Raw genomic sequence first — 19,592 nt, 5'->3', positions numbered from 1 at the left:
TGGCTCGCTATCTTGGTCGCATTTCGTTCGCCTCTAGTTCTTCGACCATAAACAGACGGTATACCATGCCCACCTACTTCGCCGTATACTGGAAGGACCAACTGGGCCGTATTTTGTACATAGGTTTTGTATATGCTTTATGAGCAGCATTTTCTTCGATATATAGCATGTTTCTCGGCATGTCTTGATGCGCGTGCGCAGCATACTTGTATGAGACAGCAAGGACATGAGGGGAAATGGAAATGCCCATTTGTGTTGGTTGAATCATTGACTGCGTGCGACGGTCTGCGACCTATCTAGATCATGGCAATATATAGAAATGCCTAGAGAGAGAGAGAGAGATCTTCAATTTATTTCGCATGCAGCCTATCTAGACTATGGCGAACCTATGGAAATGCCCATCATGGGCAAATGACGTTGACCCTGAGTTTCTCGAGTGACACGTGATGACTAAGGCGGGTAAATGCTTCAAAAGTAGTTTGCCCCACCAAAGGCTTCGTGCCCCGCTTTCTCGGGAGAAGACTCACCCCCAAGGTCAAGGTTACTCATATACCCCAGGTATAATTACACCTAATCGCATCTCATCGCTTCCTTGATACTTCGCACCGCATACGTGAGCGTTTACCGACTGCACTATTCGAAGGAACTCAGAGCTGGGAGCCTAGACACCATGGATTTCCCTAAGGAAGAAGAGAGGATCCTTGAGTTCTGGCGCGAGATCGATGCGTTCCAGACTTCACTGAAGCTCTCGGAAGGGAAAGAGCCCTTTATATTCTACGACGGTCCGCCTTTCTGCACAGGGTGAGAGACTTGGTGGTTCATACTCGGGAGGGAAGTCAATTGTAGTAGTTCGCTGACCTCCGATTTCCGCCAGACTTCCTCACTATGGACATTTGCTCGCGAGCACCATCAAGGACATTGTCCCCCGATACTGGCACATGAAGGGCTACCACGTTCCCCGCAGGTTCGGGTGGGACACGCACGGACTTCCCATCGAATACGAGATCGACAAAAACCTCAACATCCAGAGCAAGCAAGATGTGTTGGATATGGGTATCGACAAGTACAATGCGGAATGCCGGGCTATTGTCATGAGGTACTCGACCGAGTGGAGGCAGACCATTGATCGGCTGGGACGGTGGATTGACTTCGACAACGACTACAAGGTCAGGCTACCGGCCACAGCCTCTTGCAATCGTGGAGAGCTGACATTGTGTGCAGAGTATGTATCCGACCTTCATGGAGTCGGTATGGTGGGTCTGCAAGCAGCTCTTCGACAAGGACCAAGTGTACCTTGGATACCGAGTCATGCCATACTCGACCGCATGCACAACGCCGTTGTCCAACTTCGAGGCGCAACAGAATTACAAGGACGTCGTCGACCCGGCGATCGTTGTCTCCTGCCCTCTGATCGACGATCCCAAAACCGAACTGCTGGTGTGGACGACCACCCCGTGGACTCTCCCCTCGCACACTGGTATCGCGGTTCACCCCGATTTCGAGTACCTCAAGATCCACGACCAGGCTAAGGATCGGAATTTCATTATCCTGGAGTCCTGTTTAAAGACTCTCTACGGTGAGAAGGGTTTGAAGAAGGCCAAGTACACCGTCTTGGAGAAGATCAAGGGAAAGGACATGCTGGGATGGAAATATACCCCCCCGTTCGACTACTTCTATGATCAGTTCAAGGACTACGGTTTCAAGGTCCTGAATGCCACCTACGTTACAGCCGACAGTGGTACTGGATTGGTCCACCAGGCTCCAGCTTTCGGAGAGGAGGATTACCAGGTCGCAATGGACCATGGCATCATTTCTGAGAAGAGACTTCCCCCGAATCCCGTGGATGAGTCTGGACGATTCACAGCCGAGGTGACGGACTTTGTTGGGCAGTACGTGAAGGTATAGCCAGTGTTCAGCTCAACTCGTAGGAGCGGCGGCTGACCTTTTGTTGTAGGACGCAGACAAGGCCATCATGAAGATGTTGACCGAGAAGGGACGTCTCATCGTGAAGGAAACCATCACCCATAGTTACCCCTTCTGCTGGCGCTCCGATACGCCCCTTATTTACCGTGCTGTCCCCGCCTGGTTCGTGCGCATCACCAACATCGTCCCCCAGATGTTGCAGAACATCGAGAAGTCTCACTGGGTGCCAAATAACATCAAGGAGAATCGATTCGGTAGCTGGATTGCCAACGCCCGTGACTGGAACATTTCCAGAAACAGATACTGGGGAACACCACTTCCCATCTGGACGTCCGAGGATCGCCAGGAGGTCATCTGTATCGGGAGTGTGAAGGAGCTGGAGGAGTTGTCCGGCGTAACTGGCATCACGGATCTTCACAGAGATAGCATTGATCACATTACCATCCCCAGCAAGCAGGGCAAGGGTGTTCTGCGGAGAGTCGAGGAGGTCTTCGACTGTTGGTTTGAGTCTGGAAGCATGCCTTACGCCAGCAACCACTATCCCTTCGAGAACAAGGATGTTTTCGAGAAGGGCTTCCCTGCTGACTTCATCTCCGAGGGATTGGATCAGACCCGTGGCTGGTTCTACACTCTGCTTGTCCTTGGTACCCATCTCTTCGGAGTGGCACCCTTCAAGAACTGCATTGTCAGCGGAATCGTCCTGGCAGAGGACGGAAAGAAGATGTCTAAGCGTCTGAAGAACTACCCTGACCCAACTCTGATCATGGACAAGTACGGATCGGATGCGTTGAGATTGTATCTGCTCAACTCGCCCGTCGTTAGGGCCTTGACCCTGCGGTTCAAGGAGGCGGGTGTCAAGGAGATTGTTGCGAAGGTGCTGCTTCCTCTCTGGAACAGTTACAACTTCTTCGAGCAGCAGGTGCAGCTGTTGAAGAAGTTGGAGAACATCGATTACCAGTGGAACCCCAAGAGCGTAGGAAGCACAAATTTCATGGACAAATGGATTCTTGCAAGTTGTCAAAGCTTGTTGAAATTCGTTAATCAGGAAATGGCTGGTAAGTTGCAAATCTTCCTCTCCATAGACGCGGCCTAATAGCTGGTTCTAGTGTACCGTCTTTACACCGTCGTTCCTCGTCTGGTGGAGATGATTGACAACATGACCAACTGGTACATCCGGTTCAACCGAAAGCGTCTGAAGGGAGAATTCGGAACCGAAGACACCATGCACGCGCTGAACTCTCTGTTCGAAGTGCTCTACACTCTTGTGCGAGGACTGGCACCATTCACACCGTTCTTGACCGACAACATCTACCGGCGCCTGAGGCCGTACATTCCCATGGAGACCCTGCCGGAGAACAATGAGAGTGTCCATTTCTTGCCATTCCCCGAGGTTAGGGAAGAGTTGTTTGATGAGGTCGTCGAGAGGAAGTTCTCCCGCATGCAGAAGGTCATCGAGCTGGCTCGTGTCTCCAGAGAGCGGAAGACTGTCGGTTTGAAGGTACGGTCATGCGAACTCACTCATCTTTGAGCTAAAGCTGATTTGTTCTCAGATCCCTCTCAAGACCCTCATCATCATCCACCACGATCAGGAATACTTGGACGATGTCAAGTCACTCGAGTCGTACATTACCTCGGAGCTCAACGTCACCGAACTTGTCCTGTCATCGGACGAGAACAAGTACGGTGTGGAGTACAAGGCGGTTGCGGACTGGCCTGTGCTCGGCAAGAAGCTGAAGAAGGATATGGGCAAGGTGAAGAATGCCCTCCCCTCTGTCACGAGTGAAGACGTGAAGAAATACGTGAGTTCTGGTGAGCTCGAGATTGCTGGAGTCAAGATTATTGCCGGCGACCTCATTGTCGTTCGAGGACTCGCACAGAACGAGGCCACGAAGGACATGGAGACGAACACCGATAATGATGTCCTAACCATCCTCGACACGGCTCTCTACCCCGAGCTCGAGAGCGAGGGGCTTGCTCGTGAGATCATCAACCGAGTACAGCGTCTGCGCAAGAAGGCCGGCCTGTTCCCCACAGACGACATCAGGATGGAGTACAAGGTCCTCAAGGACCCAAGTGGTCTCGCCAAGGCGTTCGAGCAGCACGCACAGATGTTCGAGAAGGCGCTGAGACGGCCGCTGGATAAGGCGGAGATCACGCACGTGGAGCCGCTGCACCCCGGTGTGGATCTGGACAAGATGATTCTGCAAGAGGAGCAGGAGATCGGTGAGGCGACGTTCTTGCTGAGATTGATGAAGCTTTCATGAACTTAGCGGTCGGGTGGGGGGTGGTATGTTGGGTTGTTTTCGGAATGTTTGGGGGCATAAAAATAGTTTTACGCTCAATAGAGAGAATTGCCGGCCGTCATCCCGCGTGTGTATTATCTCTTTTCGGTCTCGCCTCCGCTGTGAGAGAGAGAACATCAACTTATCGTCACGTGCGGCCTATCTCGCCTCCGCTGTGAGTGTTGCGATTCTCGTTGAAAAGCCACCGTCGTCACTCGTTCAAGATATTGCACATTTGTCATATTTGTAATATTTGCACGTCTGGAGACTCCTGTTTATTTCACACTTGCTTCTCCTTCTGTCTGGTCATCCGCTGTGTTTTGCGAATGAATCAATCAACTGAAACATCACACTCATATTCTCAACAGTGAGGCCTTGAGCGAAATGTTGCGGTCTCACGAGTCACGGCAGGGGTGAGTTTGTCGTGCAGCATGTTTAGGTCGCACAACGTGTTGTCGTGGAGACGATGATCAGCCTCGCCTACTCGACAGGTCCCCCTTCCCCTCCCCTCCAACAATAACGTCCTCCGTTAGTCCTCACCTATAGTTAACTATGTTCCCAACGTCAGCAAAACGGCAAGCCCAAGCCCAAGCCAAAGCCGAAGCCGAAGCATCGCCAACTCCAAGACCCATTAGAAAGAGGCGAGAAAAAGGCCTCTTCGAGGACGGTGTGTGGAAATGTATGTCGATCTCCCGTGTCCAACGTCTGTTCATGACGGCTGACATGTCTCGACTCGCTAGGCAACTGTGATCCACGGTCCGCTACTCAAGCCCCTCATGCCAGTTCATGTATCTATGCGTAACAAAACCTGACTTTGGGCTTCACCTGCGCCGCGCACTTTAGCAAAGAAGCCGTGGACCTACAAGTTGCCAAAAAGGGCCCCAACAAGGGTCGCTGGTGTACGTGCTCCGTTATGTACAATGTACATACATATCTCCACGCATTCCGTGGCTGACGCTATATATGTTATGGGGCAAAGTCTGGACCTGCGCCCACCCCAAAGACCATCCCGACAAATGCAACTTCTTCATGTGGGACAGCGATGCGGAAGCGCACGCACAAATCGCGAACCCGCCGCCTCTCTCGCCGATGCCGGTGCCAGCAGCACCGCGAACACCCTCAAAGCCTAGGCCCACCCCGACTAAACGCCAGCAACCAACGCCATCCACCGCCACGCCCAACACTCGCAAGCGCTCCCGCGACACCCTCGGACCCTTCTTCAGCGCCAGGCGCACCCCCTCCCTCCAGCGGGTATCGGGATGGCTCCTGCGCGACAACTTCCAGGCCCCCTTCCAGGGAGAGGAAGAGGAAGAGGTGGAGGAGGATGATGACGATGAGGCATTCGCGACTGCGCCGCTTTCCCCGAGCCGGAACGTGTCGCCGACGAAAGCGCGCCGCACTCCCTTCCAGACTTCGCCCTCAAAGGCCGCGTCGGGGAAGTACCCTCCGCTCGGCACCAGCTTTGTCAGCGACGCGGACACGGTGCCGGACGATGACATATTCGTGTGCCCGCGCACGGTGCCGCGCGGTCGGCGCTCGGGCATCTTCGATCCGTCCACCACGGGCCTGTCGCCGCAGAAATTGGCGCTGCCCCTGGTCCAGGAGGTCCTCGAGCTGCTGGGGAACGACGAGGAAACTGTGGTCCGGGAATCGACGTTGTCGGACTTGGCGGATGTCCTCGCTGTGCACGTGAAGCGGTACGATGGCGTTGTCCTGGGAAGGGATGCGACGAGGAAGGTGGTGCTCGAGAAGGATGCGGAAATTGAGGATTTGAAGGAGGTGGCGAGAAAGGTGGTGGACGAGAAGGATGCCGAAATCGAGGGTTTGAAGGAGAAGATTAGCATGCTCCAGGAGGAGAAAGCTCTGGCGGAATGGGCGTTGGAGCAGGCTGAGAAGCAGGCTGAGAAGCAAAGCTCCGTTACGACCGTGGGATCGGGTTTTGGGCTGGGTATGTATTTTTCTCCCCGAGGGGCCGATTGCAGCCGTATGATGTTGACTGACTCGGACTCAGGGAATCTGAATGTTCAGTCGACTCAGAGTTCGCAAGTTAGGTCTACGCAGGGTTCTACCTTATTCCCGTAGTCTTTAATTCCCAGATACACAGCTTTTCAATACCATATCTGCAGTGTCAATTTCAAATCAATCGCCCAGGATCGCTCGTTTTTTCCCAAAGACATGATAGGCTAGTAGTCCATGTACATCGTCAACTCAGAAATAGACCCTATTCTCATGTCTCCCCAATCTGAAATCTCATTCCAGAACCAAGCCATCATCGGTATCAAACGCCCGACCGAATCATCAAACAAAGACAAAGGAAACAGGTATACGAAGTAGATGTACGAATAAGCGCCTCCCCCCAATCACACACAGACGGAGCCAACACCCGCAAATCAAATGAAATGAAATCAAAAAGGACAAATCAACACCTTTTTCTTCTCCCATTCTCATGCATATCGGATGAACTCGTCGAATTGACTCAAAGGAAAGCGCTATTGGTTGAACCCACATCGTCAAGCTTTGCGACCACCTGGTTGAGAACACTCAAAAGGCTAGGCAGCAGCAGACCGCCAGCCTTACCTTCGAGCCTCAGAACTTCCTCACACGACCAATCCGACATGCCGCCCACGTCCAGATCGAGGTTCTGCTTCAACAGGGCATTGGCCTCAGTGGGAACGATGGAACAGGTGTAGTAGAGCCTCGCGTTCTGCCTCATTTTGTTCTTTTGAAGGACGCAGGCTCGATACTTCTTGTCGGCTCCGACCGTCTTGGACAACATATGGGTCTCCTGGACTTCGGTGATGACGAGTTCCATCGGGACTCCTCGGCGATGGCGCTCCAGGTAGACGCTGTGGCGTGTCTCGCACTTGAGCAGGACTCGCTTGATCACCAAGGAAGGACCATCGACGACGAAGTTGACCTCAGGAAGTCCATCGGTAGTGGTACAAGCGATACTATCGTAAATGTGCTTGATGAACGGGTCGCAGTTGATATCCATAAGCTTCCTTCCGACGAGTTCCACGCGGTAGTCCCACGAGTGGAGGGGATTGGCCATGTTCACAGCTCCAAAGTTCTTTTTGTCGCCGTAGAGCGTAGCCTGAAAAGTCTCGCCATCGACACAGAGAGTCCTCTTCTTTCCCTGCTGCTCCAACTGAAATTCCCAAGTCACCCTGTAACTGATCGGTTTCGGTAAAAATAGCTCTTCTCCACCAGCAATCTTAAGGTCTCTGATGTACTCCATATCGAAGTGCTGCGTAGTCATGATCCTGGTGAATGTGGACTTGATCTTATCTTCGGCTGGAGCATTCACGATAGAGTCCCACTTCTGCCAATCCGATTCTTGCTTGACTATCTTTCTAGGAACGTCAAGGAAGATCAACCGGCCCACCTTGGCCTCAAGCTTCAGTTCGCCGTGCCAACCACGAGCGTACTCAAGGGCGTGGAAGAGGGTTTCGTTGGTTTTCTTCGAATTGTGTTTGCGAAGAGTTTCAGGATCGTCGGGTCTGTGAATCGGTCTGGGCATCTTCTGGTTGACTGTGCGCCTCAACGTCCTTGTGGCAGGCTCAGCAACAGCCTCAGTCTCTTCAGCCTTTTGAGCCTGAACAGGTCTGCGCACTCGAGGTCGTCGGGAAGCCCCATCAGTTTCCGAATCACCGTTACCAACCGGCGGGGATCCTAAATTAAGGCCACCGATGGGGTTCGAAAGCAGGTTACTCTGAGCGAGGGGTCGTTCGCGAGGCCGCCGAGAAGCTCCAATGGTCTTTGATTCTTCGTTAACAACTGGCTCGGGTCCCAAATCAAGACCGCCGACAGGCTTCGGGGCGGGAACTCGCTCTCGAGGCCGTCGAGTAACGCCAAAGGCGTCTTGATTTTCGTTACCAACCGGCGGAGGTCCAAAATCAAGACCGCCGATGGGCTTCGGCGCGGTGACTCGCTCTCGAAGCCGTCGAGTAACGCCAAAGGTGTCTTGATTTTCGTTATCAACCGGCGGAGGTCCGAAATCAAGACCGACCGCGGGCTTCGGGGCGGGAACTCGCTCTCGAGGTCGCCGGGTGGTGGTGCTAGGAGCACTAGTATCTTCTTCGGAATCGGTAGGCCTAGTTCCCAAGAAAGTACCTGGAAGGGTGTCACGCTCGCGAGGGTGCCTCGTCACTACTGACTCTGTGATGCCTCCATCGGAATCCGTGGGACGTGAACCGAGATCCAGTCCGGCTCCAAGGCCTGATTGACTACTGATCGATGGCTGGTAACTAAATGTCGGCTGATTCGGTCCCATGAAAAACGTTAGAGGCATATCCGCTTGAGAAGACGATGTTGGTTGGTCTGACTGCTGCGATATAGAATCTTCCTTCTGGCCTTTGATGCGTGGATGCCGCTTCACCCCCAGCGCCCTTGATGCCGCATGGGGATCGTCCGTTTCAATCACTGTGTCTCCGGCAGCCGTACCAGCAGGAGCCTCCGGTGGTGGATGGTACACACAGATCATGTCCTCAAGTGCGATCTCTCGGTGTTCGCGGATCTCATCAAGAATATTATCAGTGTGCGAGGTGCTAGGAAGTACCACGGCTTCGCGCGTACAAAAAACGTAGCCGGCCCAATCGCTGTGATCCGGAGTCTTGTAGGCCGAATGGACAAGACCAGTTTCAACCCTGCAGCTCTTGTGCTTATACGATGTGTAGTCGTATTCCAACAAGCGTATAGAGTACAACCGGTCGAGATCCATCTCGTTCCATTTCGAGGTGTTGTCGAAATAGGTGGTTCTCGCCCTACCGGATTGATTGGCAAACGAAACAAATCTCAGCAAAAACTTCGCCTTGTCTTCGCCATTTACGCAGTGGGTAAGGATTGGCGTGAATTTGCGGTTGTAGAATTCCGCTACCCTGTCCAGCTTTCCGATTACCATTTCAAGGGTGCCCACGTCGTTTGCCCCAATCGTCACAGTACGCCTGCCCCAGTCGTGGGATACAGCACAATCGTAGAGGCGTTTTAGCTGGTCAAGTTTGGTGGGATTGCCCTCGAGGTTCAGCATCGAGCTGAAATCCTCCTGGCTGACCTTTGGTTCCCAAACCTGCTTCAGGCTGTACTCAAACATGAAGTCTTGCTCTCCGGAGGTTTGCTCGAATTTCATGTCTGTTGACGAGATCTACCATCCATTCATCAGCCATCATCACTGCACTCGCAAACAGCAAACCAAAGAAACCACATACCAAGCCCTCCTCGCCGTCCCAGAGAGTGCTCGGGGCCGCCGGCGCCGACTGAACAAACGTGTTCTCGGTCCAGAGCACCGGGTTGACATTGAAAAGAGTTGCCGGTGACCTCACGATCTGCTGCTCCGGATTGGGTTTGTTGGTTTCCCGGGCGGTCATTTGGTGCAGATAGTCCATGAAGTCGAGCACGGCATATTCCATCAGTTTGCCGTCTCCTTTGAGCACAAACTGTTGCTTGGCCGGATTGAAGCGACACTCCACATGGTACGAGTACGGACAACTGCTGCGGTAGCTGTTCAGAAGCTTGTCGACAGCTTTCGGTGTGTAGTCGTACACACTCCGAACCGTGACAGTAACGCCGAACGAGCCCGGCATGGCTGGTGAAGTGGTGGTGATCTGCTGGTATGTGGGGATCGGATGGGCAAACGGGAAGGAGCAAGGGTTGAAGAGAGGGTGAAGGGGGGGTCGATTGCGGGGATGGGGAGGTGGAGGGTGGAGGGGTGGAGTATGATGGACAGTGCGGTGTAATGTCGCACCTGGGGGCTAACGCTTGCTTGTTTGTCTGGGAGCGCAGGAGCGGGAATAGTACTCTAGGTGCGGCGCAAGGCGGTCGGTGAATTCTTCCCGTGCGGCTCTTATTCCCTCTCTCTACGCAAACTTCTGTATTGTCCGTTCGGAGTTATGTACCTTCTCAGTACGAATGTCTTATCTACTATCGCGCTTTGTGAATGTAGGTACTCTAAGTGCGGGTAGCTAGAGTCGTTTTACTAGTGCAGCATCCCCACGCTCGCTCGCTCACGTTGGGCTCATCTGAGGAGATGTGCTGTACTCTAGTTGTGTAGAGCATCGATAGGAGTTCGAATGACCACATCTACACACGTCGAGACAGTGAATACGCAAAGACCATGCGCAGCAAAGGCATCATAAGCACTCCAGATGAGAGGCACAATTGCTGTTACTCCTATCCTACACCCGTCTACAAAACTCGCCGCCCTCATCTCATCGTGATGAGAGAGTTAGGTACAACAAAAACAAACAAAGCACTGTCAAGTGCATCTACTCTACTCCCCCACCTTCTACCTTAGTTAGACCAAAAATAAAAATTTCTGAAAGGGAATTTGGGAACTCTTCGGGGCAACAGCTAAGTAAACAAGCACCTAAGTACACAAACGACATGATTTACCGCCAAAAACAAAACTCCAGAACCCCAGATTACAAGACAGACATCTAAACCGACCACTGTTGCTCACTGCTCCTACGCTGTGATCTTGGTGGCTCCTAGGAGATCCGCGAGGTCGTCGACGTTTACGTCCTTCTCCTGCGCAACGTTTTGCTGTTCAGCTCTCTCGGCATCCTTGACAACCTTGGCCGCTCGGTCAGCCCTCTCCTCTTCCTCCTGCTTGGCCTCTGCCTCTTCCTCGTCGTCCTCCTCGTCTTCGTCGTCAGTGTCCTCCTCCATATCGCTCAAGCTGTCGAGGCCGTCGAAGCCACGCTCCGAAAACAGTTCCCGTAGTTCCTCGACGATGGGGTCATCCCCTGAGAAATTGTTGCCATTGAGCTCGAGAATCTCTAGCTTGGGCAGGGCCTTCTCCGTTGCCGCCTGGATGGCTTTGGCGCCCTTGATGTCGATTTCATTGTACTGCAGACTCAGCTTCTTCAGTGCCGGCGTCTTGTCCAACTTCAGCGCTTCTCCGAGCAGGACACCACCGTGGGCCGATAACAGGCATTCGCCTACGCACAGCGCCTCGATCTTCGTCCAACCAGGCACAACAGTAGCGAGTGCTTCGGCACCGATTTCGGTGAAGGTGTTGTCCTGCAAGTCAAGGTGAAGCAAGCCGATGCAGTGCGACAGACCGTCGCGCAATAGCTTGTCGATGCCCTTCGGTCGGATTCCGTTCTGCACCATCTTGACAGTCTTCAGACTTTTGTGTGCTGCGTAGGCGCTGGCCCAAGCCTCCATCGAGCTATCTTCGAGGCGATTCCGACCGCAGACGATGGTTTCCAGAGGAGGCAGAGACGAATCAGCGGCTTTGACGGCAGCTAGTTCCTTGATCGAATTGGCGACGATCGTGCCCCCGACGGGACCGAGACCATTGTTGTTGAGGAGAAGGTGGCGAAGGGGGCCAGCCTTGGAGTAAAAGTCCTTGAGTGGTTCGGCCAAACGTCCACCGAAAGCGTTGTCGGAAAGATCGACGGTGTGGAGGTTGGGGAGTGCGAGGAGTGCGGTCAACAAGGCGGTGAGCGCATCGGGAATCTCGGAGATTAAACGGCCAGTAAAGATATCGGCAGCGTTGAAGATCTACATCTCCTCCCGTTAGCGTGATGTCCAGGGTCCTCTCAGCAACAAATACAACGCACCTTGAGATTTTTCTTGGTTTTCAGAACCTCCGCCAGAGCCTTGCATGCTTCCACTCCTAGGGTATTTCCACCAAGGCGAATCTCTTCTACATCGGCGTTCGACTTGAGGGTGGCGATATGAGGCTCGATGTCGGCCTGTGGGTGACGCGTCAGTTGCAAGCACACCCCCGGCTTCTGAGTCCATTGCGACTCACAGCTTGATCGAGCTTCAGAGGCTTTCCGTCGCTCGACCTGAGGATGAAGATGTTGCTCATGGTGCTGCTGAACAAAGGGGTACGAAGCTTGGTATCTGGATGTGTAGTATGGTCTCGGTGTATGGCGGCGAGTGTGTGAACGGTAGAGGGATGGGTTGGTAGGAGTACGCGAAAGATGTCGAAGCGGGGCAAATTGCAATTTAATGGAGGGGTGAGAAGGAAGAGGCGGAAGTGACTAGGCTGGATCGGGAGACATGATTGTCAATTTACGTTGCGAAGGCAACGGTCGCATTCAAAGTTGCCAAGGCCGAACACCGACCTTTAACAGCGCGTGTGAACCACGCCAAAGCCACCCTCCATTCCGAAACTTCAATCACCATTCTCTGTCACTCCCACAACGATGTTGACGTTCTACGCCGAACTGCTCAGTAATATTAGGGCAATCACTCTTTCAATTCATCTGTCGAGTCCTGCCACCGCATCTACCAGAATTACCGTCGAACCAAGTGCTTCCGCAGCAATCCTACACCACCATGGAGAGTCTATCCGCTTGCCGTTACCGGGAAACGTGAACCCCGAACACCAACAGCGTCAGTACGGAACCACTGTGGGAACGGAGCACCTCTCATGCCGACTGGAGGTGGCTCCTCCGCCACCGCCAAAAGGCGAAAATTACGCTCCCTGGTCTGCACCAGAGCTCACGCGCACGGAATCAGCGTCCTTCGATTGTCGTAAATGTGGCTCAACTCTAATACCAAGGAAGCGAGTAAAGAAGTGGAAGGATTTGCCGTCGGGAAACTGGGCTGATATGATGGACTTCTGGCATTGTCACAAGCCCGACGACGACCGCAAGAAGAAGGACGAGGCCGAAGAAGGTGAGAGCGCGAAATACTCTACCTTTGGAAAGGGGTTCGCCGTGGAACGAGGAACAGGATTGGTTGATCGACTCTACTTCCTACTCCCGGCGGACGATTGCGAGAATGTTCAGGTTAGTCAATCAATATTACTTTTGCGGATTGATTGTTCGTTTGTTGCCGTATCCGCGTCCAAGCTCTCGATCGTTTGCCCTCCCGCGATGTACCTACTGGGAAAAAAGAAGGTGCCCAACTGCCTTTCGGGGTGTATGCTCATTGGTTGTGGCAACCGATACAATTTCCCAAGATTGAATCCAGATGGTAGTTTGTCCCGACTTTGCGGGTGGCGTTGTCCTCACGTTTCGGCGTTGATGGATCTCGATGCTCGTGAGCAAATGGTGAACTATTGTTTAAGGCTCGGATTGATATCCGTTGCCGCTTTCGAACCTCCCCATTTCAACATGTTGTCGCTAGATATATGGCAGTGTGCGTTATTTTGGGAGGTACATACTGATGTTGATTCCTTTACAGATTGCAGACGTAAAACTGAAATGTTCATTGTGTGAGACGGAGCTCGGTGTGGTTGATGGCGATTCGAAGATGTGGAAAATTAACAAATGGAACCTCCGCCTCAACGATCAAGAAAAAGAAACCACGTATCCACTGGAATGTTTCCTCTCCTCGCAGATTATCTCACATGCCGAAGAGGGAGGTGTCCGCCGTCTTTTGGTCACCAGTGAAGCCGATGTGGATACGCAAGCCAATGGTATTAAGGTGCGCGGACCACAGCTCTCTCCACTCTGGGTGCTTTCAACTAACAGACCAATGTTCAGATATGGATTTTCAATACTGATTACCGATATACCCACACGCACTCTGCCGAGTCAGTCCGGGCAGTCAAGCTCCTCTGGCAGACTGTGGAACCTGGGGAGAAGGTACCAACAGATTCACTAAAGGCCACCGGGTTCGAAGGTATCGCGTTGGATCCGACGTGCCTACAAACGCTGAGAAAATGTCTGCACGACAGTAACGGTCACCTCCCCGGAAATATAGGGAAGACAAGTATGGGGCAGTCTGGTGAATGGAATGTGGGCTCTTTGAGAAGATTTGAGGAAATTTAAAGAGATAATCAACCATATCAATAACCATCCATCTATCCATCGCTGGGCGCTCGGGAGTCGGTGATTTTGGCTCCTCTGTGATGGCACATATGTTTCAAGAACATGCATACCGCCGAAGCTGTTGGTCGCACGTGTGTCCTGGTTGCCACCGCTGCTGCATACCAAGTACTCGTGTAGTGGATATGCTGGAGAATTCGCTTCCCAGGATCCGATTTACCGCAGAAGCACGTTTCACAGTTTAACTGCATGACATTCTATGGTGGTGCACCAACATCGTCAGGTACATAGCCAGCCATACACGTCCCCTCCCCCCTCCCCCATCTGGAATAGTCAGTGTTTGAAAGCGGCACTTGATGTTGGCCAAGATGTTTCGTCCACGGAATGATGCCATAGATACTTATGCATGCTTAAGGCGATCACTCCAGAAACGGGCGACGAGAGGCCAACAACCGCGTTACGTGTTGGTGTCTGGGCTCGACGTAGCATATGCACCGATAGTTATCATAGTAGAGAACGGCTAATAGGTATTCCGAACTGCCCGATGCCCGTGGGCGGTTAGGTAGGTAGGTGGGCGTGGGCGTTGAAACTCGAGACCTACCCCCCACCACCACTATGCTTGCGTGTTCTGTGTAAATGATGCCAATGGGTTACGGAACATCGTCTTCCAGCGGAGTCGGAGACTGCAAACACCATAGTATCTACAACAGTGATAGGGTATTCTGCAGTAATCTTGAAACCCTTGGCGCACGTTCTCCCCTCAGTCCTGAGTGACCTTCCCCACCGCCTCCGCTGTTAGATGCCTATCGGAGAAGGGCGAAGGTCTCCCCTCCACAGCGCTCGCTCGTGGCCCAACGCCTGGCGACTTGCGCATGCTTAAGCATCACGGTTCACCGGCCGTGGTCGAAGCAGGAACCAATGCACGTTTGCTTACCCAGCGGATGACAATTCAGACTCCAGAGGCCATGCGGCCATGCCATGCCGCAACTCATGCATCCTTGGTAGCTACGCGCGTGGGTTGTGGAAGCTATTCAGAGTGATTGAGTATCGTACATAGGTACATCGATATGGCAGCGGTACAATGTATCTATCTAAAAGGCGTCTGGGAATGCAGAGTAAGTACTCTACATAGATTCAGTGATGGCCCGTGGCGCTTACTAGAAGTTAGCTCTGTGTTCCGCGGCGCTTAACGAGTTATGTACTCATTACGGACTTCGCAGAAACGGTACATACCTCATACATACGGACAAGTGACAATAGATCGATTACGTCGGTTCGCTCGACTATACTATAGAGTATCGGAAATGATTCCGTGTGCACTGTGAACGGGTCGGTACCGATATGATTGCGTACCACTTCCACTTCGAAACGTTACTCCGGTGTACCGATCGTGCGGGTGGGCGGTCTCCCTATGGTATGTACTCACATACCATAGGGAGACCACCCCTATTCTTTTTGAGTATTTAGGTATTTATCTTCGATGGTATCGGCGAAAGAAACTGGAAAGAGTATGTATGAGAAGCTCTCGGGATATGTACAAGTACAATACAGTACATATCTGGTGGTACATTCTGCCCGCCGCACTTTGTTTGGCTAGAGATTCGCCCGGGAACCTGCTTGGCTATCTAATAATATAAGGTGGATGCGATGATCTCTAAAACGTGCAAGAAGTTAGACTTACTGTATCGACAGCTATATACAAAAACAACTCTTTGCGCCCACCCGGACCGGTGGTTGAACCCGAGGGACAAGTTCAGGCACAATGATTACTTGTGTAAGTACTATTCTTAAGTACCCAAGTCCCTACTTATTGATTAGTATTACGGAGGGCTAGACAGGTTGACGTTCTAGATCGTGGAAATCGAGGGTGTACTCGGTCAGAAAGAGAGTGAAAACTTCCTTTTTATTTCGTACCCGGTCAGAATTTAGTAGCATACACAGGCCATCACTCGCCGCAGTACCGGGACCAAGATGAAGTGGCGTGCGTTTGACGTTTCAATGCGACGATAAATTGATGTTCCCTCTCTCTGTATCTCTCGTTCGACGTTTCAGCCTGGATGTTGCAGGCTGCGCAGAAGGAGTACATAACAACTGTATGTACGGAAGCACGACAGAATCGTAGTTAGAGTTCCGGATAGATTATGCAGCTTGGAAGTTGGAAGCCAGCCACATCGCCAAGGAATTCCCATCGTTTCCGCAGGTGTTGGTTCGGATTTCTGTTCGTGCGATGAATGTCAACCCCCGACTCCCCGAGTCCCCGACCCGACCTACCTAGAATAGCTTGTCATGTTTCGTGACTCGTCTGCGTGCTGCACAGCTGCAGGCTTACACATGCCAAGGGGCCGGGAACCTCGATGGCAGTAGGGAGCTCGCGACTGTCCAGGGTTGTATTTAGAATCCGGGGCAGCCGACACATCGAATCAGTCCAGTCCAGTCCGAAGGAGCAGAAGAAGAAGAAGAAGAAGAAGAGCAGAAGAGCAGAAGAGCCCGAGAGCGGCAGCCAACAGACAGAACGGCACAGAACAGAACAGAACAGAACAGAGCTACATCGTATCGTACCGTACCGTATCCAATCCAGTCCACCATCTGCAGGAAAACCCGCCCTCCCGCCCTCCCGCCCGTCGAGCCCGCCCCCCAGGCAACCGGACCATCTCGCTTCCGCCGTCGACGCGATATCCACCCGTAGACAAACCGCGGGGGGGAAAGTTCGCGTCTAGATCTCGTCGAAGCTAGATACTCTAGCTGGCAGCCACTCGAAATTCCAAATACCCGTCCCCGTAGCCACGAGATGGCCGGCACAACTCAGACTGCACCGGCGGCATCACCGGACTATCCGCCGCACATACTGAACCACATAGCGCAGATCCAAGAGCAGACGCGTGCGAGATCGGGATCGCTGTCGAATTCAAACAATGGCACGAGCCCTTCCGGTCGTGAGTATCCATCCGCGCTTTCACTCGATTTTGTTTGTTTGGTCTGCACGGTACACTGGACTAATGTCGTTCTCCCACAGCATCCGATGGGGGCTCGTCGTCGCAACAGTCCAATACGAGTCCGTTCTTTGAATTTCTGAAGATTCATACTAGTCGCAACAAAGGTAAGACATTCTTCATCTAGTGGCACCCGAGACATCGACGACTCGACGTTGCATGCGGTATTTGGAATCGTGCACCGCAGCGACGCAGCGACGCAGCGGCGATTCCAAATACCTACATGAGAAAATCGAGATTGTCTGCGCGAGACTGTGCTGATGATTCGCCCACGAGTGATTCCGCCAGGAGATGGCGATAAACCCAAACGCAGAGGCCCCAAACCGGACTCCAAACCCGCCTTGACTCGGAAGCAGGAGCTCAACAGACAGGCACAGCGGTAAGTCCATATCCTCGCGCGCGCACATGGTCGATAGAACCATCTATTTATCATCGGGGGGACAGAACGCATCGCGAGAGGAAAGAAAAATACGTCCGTTCGTTGGAAGAGGATGTCACCCGGTATGATGGTCCCCTGCGCCTCTGTGGAAGAGAGAGAATACCTGGAAGCCTTACGCCGCCTCAGACTTCGAGAAGCTTTCACCATCATCACGAAGGAGAAGACGCAGATCTTGCAGGAGAACCGGAGACTGAAAGAGATATTGGAGCTTCACGGCATCGTGTACAATCCCGATGATGAGCACTCTCCACGCACACCGTACCAGCAACAACAGTACCAACAGTCAAACCAGATGCCCGGGAATGGCAGAGGCAGCATGTCACCACCTGCCAGGAACTACGATGAAGTCGGAGTAGATTTCGTTCTGGCGTCAGTCTCCGTTACCTCCCCACACCCTCGACAAACACGAGGAAGCTTAAGCTGACACGGTTGCTAAGAAACCCACAGGCTGGAAAGACCATGCATGGAGCATATGATACCGCTCACTTCTAACTCCGTCAACAACCCACAGGCGGACTTCCACGGGCACGCGCTGATGATCTCGTGCCCGCCGGAGTACCATAGCATGCAGCATCCGGGTATTACCTGGGAGCCGCCAAAGAATCTAGATCTGCAGACGCCAGACCTGTCCGTTCTTTTTCACCTGTCGAGTAGATTGCAATTGGAAGGGGAGATGACGCCTATTGCGTGAGTTTTTCTAGCTAGCCGCGTGAGTGAGGATGGATGGGGCTGAACATCGTAGGGTATGGGCGACTATTGCACGCCATGAGCGGTTTGCCGAGTTGGAGCTTGGTGATTTTGAGTTGGTGAAGCAGGAGCTCCTGCCCAAGGTCAAGTGCCACGGGTGTGTATCCCCTATCCGCATGTCGTGTCCTCGTGCTGATGATGTCGCAGCTTTGGTGCCGTCGTCGAGGAATTTGAAGTAAGCGATGCTTTGAGTCGCCTTTTCGCAAACAAGCTCCGTCTGGCGTTCTGATATGTTTGAAGGGGGAGGGCTTCTGAGGTTTACTATTTCGTTTTATTTCGTAATATATATTTTGTTCTTCTCAGTTGTATCATGGTGGTTTTGTTTGGAAGGTTACGCCCTACTTGTTTACAGCTCTCTATCATGGGTTAGGAATTGAAACGTTTTTAGTCATTTCACTTCTGTTTCCCCCCCTGCGCTGCCCAGCCAACGCGAAGCTCCTCCCAACGTCAATTCAACCGATCTCGAACCTAAACCTGCGACGCGAACCCACAAAACTACTCACACACTCACAACTCACACAACACCACTCACAACCCACGACCACGACCACCACACCATGCCCTCCCGCGCACCACAACCTTGACCTAACCTCACCACGACACACACCACACCACACCTTACCTATCTACAAACCGCCACCATGAGCGACAGCGAACTATTCTTCAGCCTTCTCCGGATCTCAGCGGCGCAGATCCTGCGGGCGGCGGGGCTCACAACCGCGAAGCCATCAGTCGTCGACGCCTTCACCGACATTCTGGCGCGACACCTCCTCCTGCTCGGATCGACAACACGCGAGATCGCCGAGTCCTCTGGGCGGCTGCACGCGGATGTGGACGACGTGCGGCTGGCGCTGGAACATGTTGGCGTCATCCGGCCCGTCAATGTTTATGCCGACCCCGACGACGTGGACACGCACGGCGTGGACTCGCTTGTCGAGTGGTTCCGTGGGACACATGCGGCGGAGATGAGGAGGGTCGCGGGCTACGCGGGAAAGGGTGAGGGCGTCGGGACGGAGGCGAAGAATGAAGAGTGGATTGCTGGTATGTTGAACCCCCCTCCCCGGTGTGGTGAGATGGCTGTTGCTGACGAGGATGCGAATAGCTATCAAGAAGATCACAGAAAAGAGGGCGGCGAGCTCATGAGCCGCGGGTTATCGCTGCGACTATTATTACTGCTACTATTACTACATTACAATTATGTGCTTTCTTACATCGTACGGCTGGGGCGTGTGGAGATCTTAGGATTTTTTCTTTTGGAGGGGGAATATGGCGTTATTTGTTTCTGCGTTCCCAAGTTTGGATGCCATGTTAATAATACCACAAATTTCACATCCATTCAATCCATTCAATCCATCTTCTCTCGAAAGAGAAAAAAAAAGTTCTTGAATTCAACCTTTCCCAATTCAATTCCAGAAACCCCTTCCTGCCACTGCCACCACTGCCACCACCACCGACCCACCAACCCATACACACAAAAAAATGA

At 52.8% G+C, this 19,592-nt stretch overlaps 7 protein-coding genes across 7 annotated transcripts; 5 read left to right on the top strand and 2 right to left on the bottom strand.

The window, feature by feature from the left end:
- Positions 1–516: 516 nt before the first annotated feature.
- BZA05DRAFT_375176 (tRNA synthetases class I-domain-containing protein) lies at positions 517–4,299 on the top strand. Its single transcript, XM_051481780.1, has 6 exons — positions 517–801; positions 875–1,166; positions 1,222–1,899; positions 1,955–2,978; positions 3,030–3,421; positions 3,474–4,299. Exons 1-6 carry the CDS (start codon positions 671–673, stop codon positions 4,185–4,187), a joined length of 3,231 nt encoding a protein of 1,076 aa, XP_051338090.1. The 5' UTR covers positions 517–670; the 3' UTR covers positions 4,188–4,299.
- Positions 4,300–4,757: 458 nt separating this feature from the next.
- BZA05DRAFT_446096 (uncharacterized protein) lies at positions 4,758–6,287 on the top strand (the record flags this gene model as incomplete). Its single annotated transcript, XM_051487051.1, has 5 exons — positions 4,758–4,884; positions 4,946–4,961; positions 5,049–5,104; positions 5,185–6,153; positions 6,217–6,287. The coding sequence occupies 5 exons, from the start codon at positions 4,758–4,760 to the stop codon at positions 6,285–6,287; spliced, it is 1,239 nt and encodes a 412-aa protein (XP_051338089.1).
- Positions 6,288–6,681: 394 nt separating this feature from the next.
- BZA05DRAFT_339266 (uncharacterized protein) lies at positions 6,682–9,784 on the bottom strand (the record flags this gene model as incomplete). Its single annotated transcript, XM_051480926.1, has 4 exons — positions 6,682–7,817; positions 8,109–8,529; positions 8,767–9,285; positions 9,350–9,784. The coding sequence occupies 4 exons, from the start codon at positions 9,782–9,784 to the stop codon at positions 6,682–6,684; spliced, it is 2,511 nt and encodes an 836-aa protein (XP_051338088.1).
- A 544-nt stretch (positions 9,785–10,328) lies between these two features.
- On the bottom strand, positions 10,329–12,186 carry BZA05DRAFT_401980 (uncharacterized protein). Its single transcript, XM_051484054.1, has 3 exons — positions 11,962–12,186; positions 11,768–11,902; positions 10,329–11,708 (listed from the first exon to the last, which is right to left on the bottom strand). Exons 1-3 carry the CDS (start codon positions 12,019–12,021, stop codon positions 10,665–10,667), a joined length of 1,239 nt encoding a protein of 412 aa, XP_051338087.1. The 5' UTR covers positions 12,022–12,186; the 3' UTR covers positions 10,329–10,664.
- Positions 12,187–12,280: 94 nt separating this feature from the next.
- BZA05DRAFT_401979 (ubiquitin-conjugating enzyme E2-binding protein) lies at positions 12,281–13,961 on the top strand. The gene is made up of 3 exons (XM_051484053.1): positions 12,281–12,949; positions 13,347–13,589; positions 13,649–13,961. Exons 1-3 carry the CDS (start codon positions 12,362–12,364, stop codon positions 13,934–13,936), a joined length of 1,119 nt encoding a protein of 372 aa, XP_051338086.1. The 5' UTR covers positions 12,281–12,361; the 3' UTR covers positions 13,937–13,961.
- Positions 13,962–16,620: 2,659 nt separating this feature from the next.
- BZA05DRAFT_80423 (uncharacterized protein) lies at positions 16,621–18,518 on the top strand. The gene is made up of 8 exons (XM_051488656.1): positions 16,621–16,866; positions 16,947–17,030; positions 17,200–17,302; positions 17,368–17,424; positions 17,489–17,731; positions 17,810–18,049; positions 18,105–18,206; positions 18,257–18,518. The coding sequence occupies exons 1-8, from the start codon at positions 16,722–16,724 to the stop codon at positions 18,336–18,338; spliced, it is 1,056 nt and encodes a 351-aa protein (XP_051338085.1). The 5' UTR covers positions 16,621–16,721; the 3' UTR covers positions 18,339–18,518.
- BZA05DRAFT_401964 (uncharacterized protein) lies at positions 18,495–19,452 on the top strand. The gene is made up of 2 exons (XM_051484052.1): positions 18,495–19,150; positions 19,212–19,452. The coding sequence occupies exons 1-2, from the start codon at positions 18,751–18,753 to the stop codon at positions 19,250–19,252; spliced, it is 441 nt and encodes a 146-aa protein (XP_051338084.1). The 5' UTR covers positions 18,495–18,750; the 3' UTR covers positions 19,253–19,452.
- The last annotated feature ends 140 nt before the right edge of the window (positions 19,453–19,592 follow it).

Source organism: Tricharina praecox (assembly GCF_024521635.1).
Source record: "Tricharina praecox strain CBS 144465 chromosome Unknown BZA05scaffold_17, whole genome shotgun sequence".
NCBI lineage: Eukaryota > Fungi > Ascomycota > Pezizomycetes > Pezizales > Pyronemataceae > Tricharina > Tricharina praecox.
Note: the sequence above shows the minus strand (reverse complement) of the source record. Positions and strands in the feature narration are given on the sequence as shown.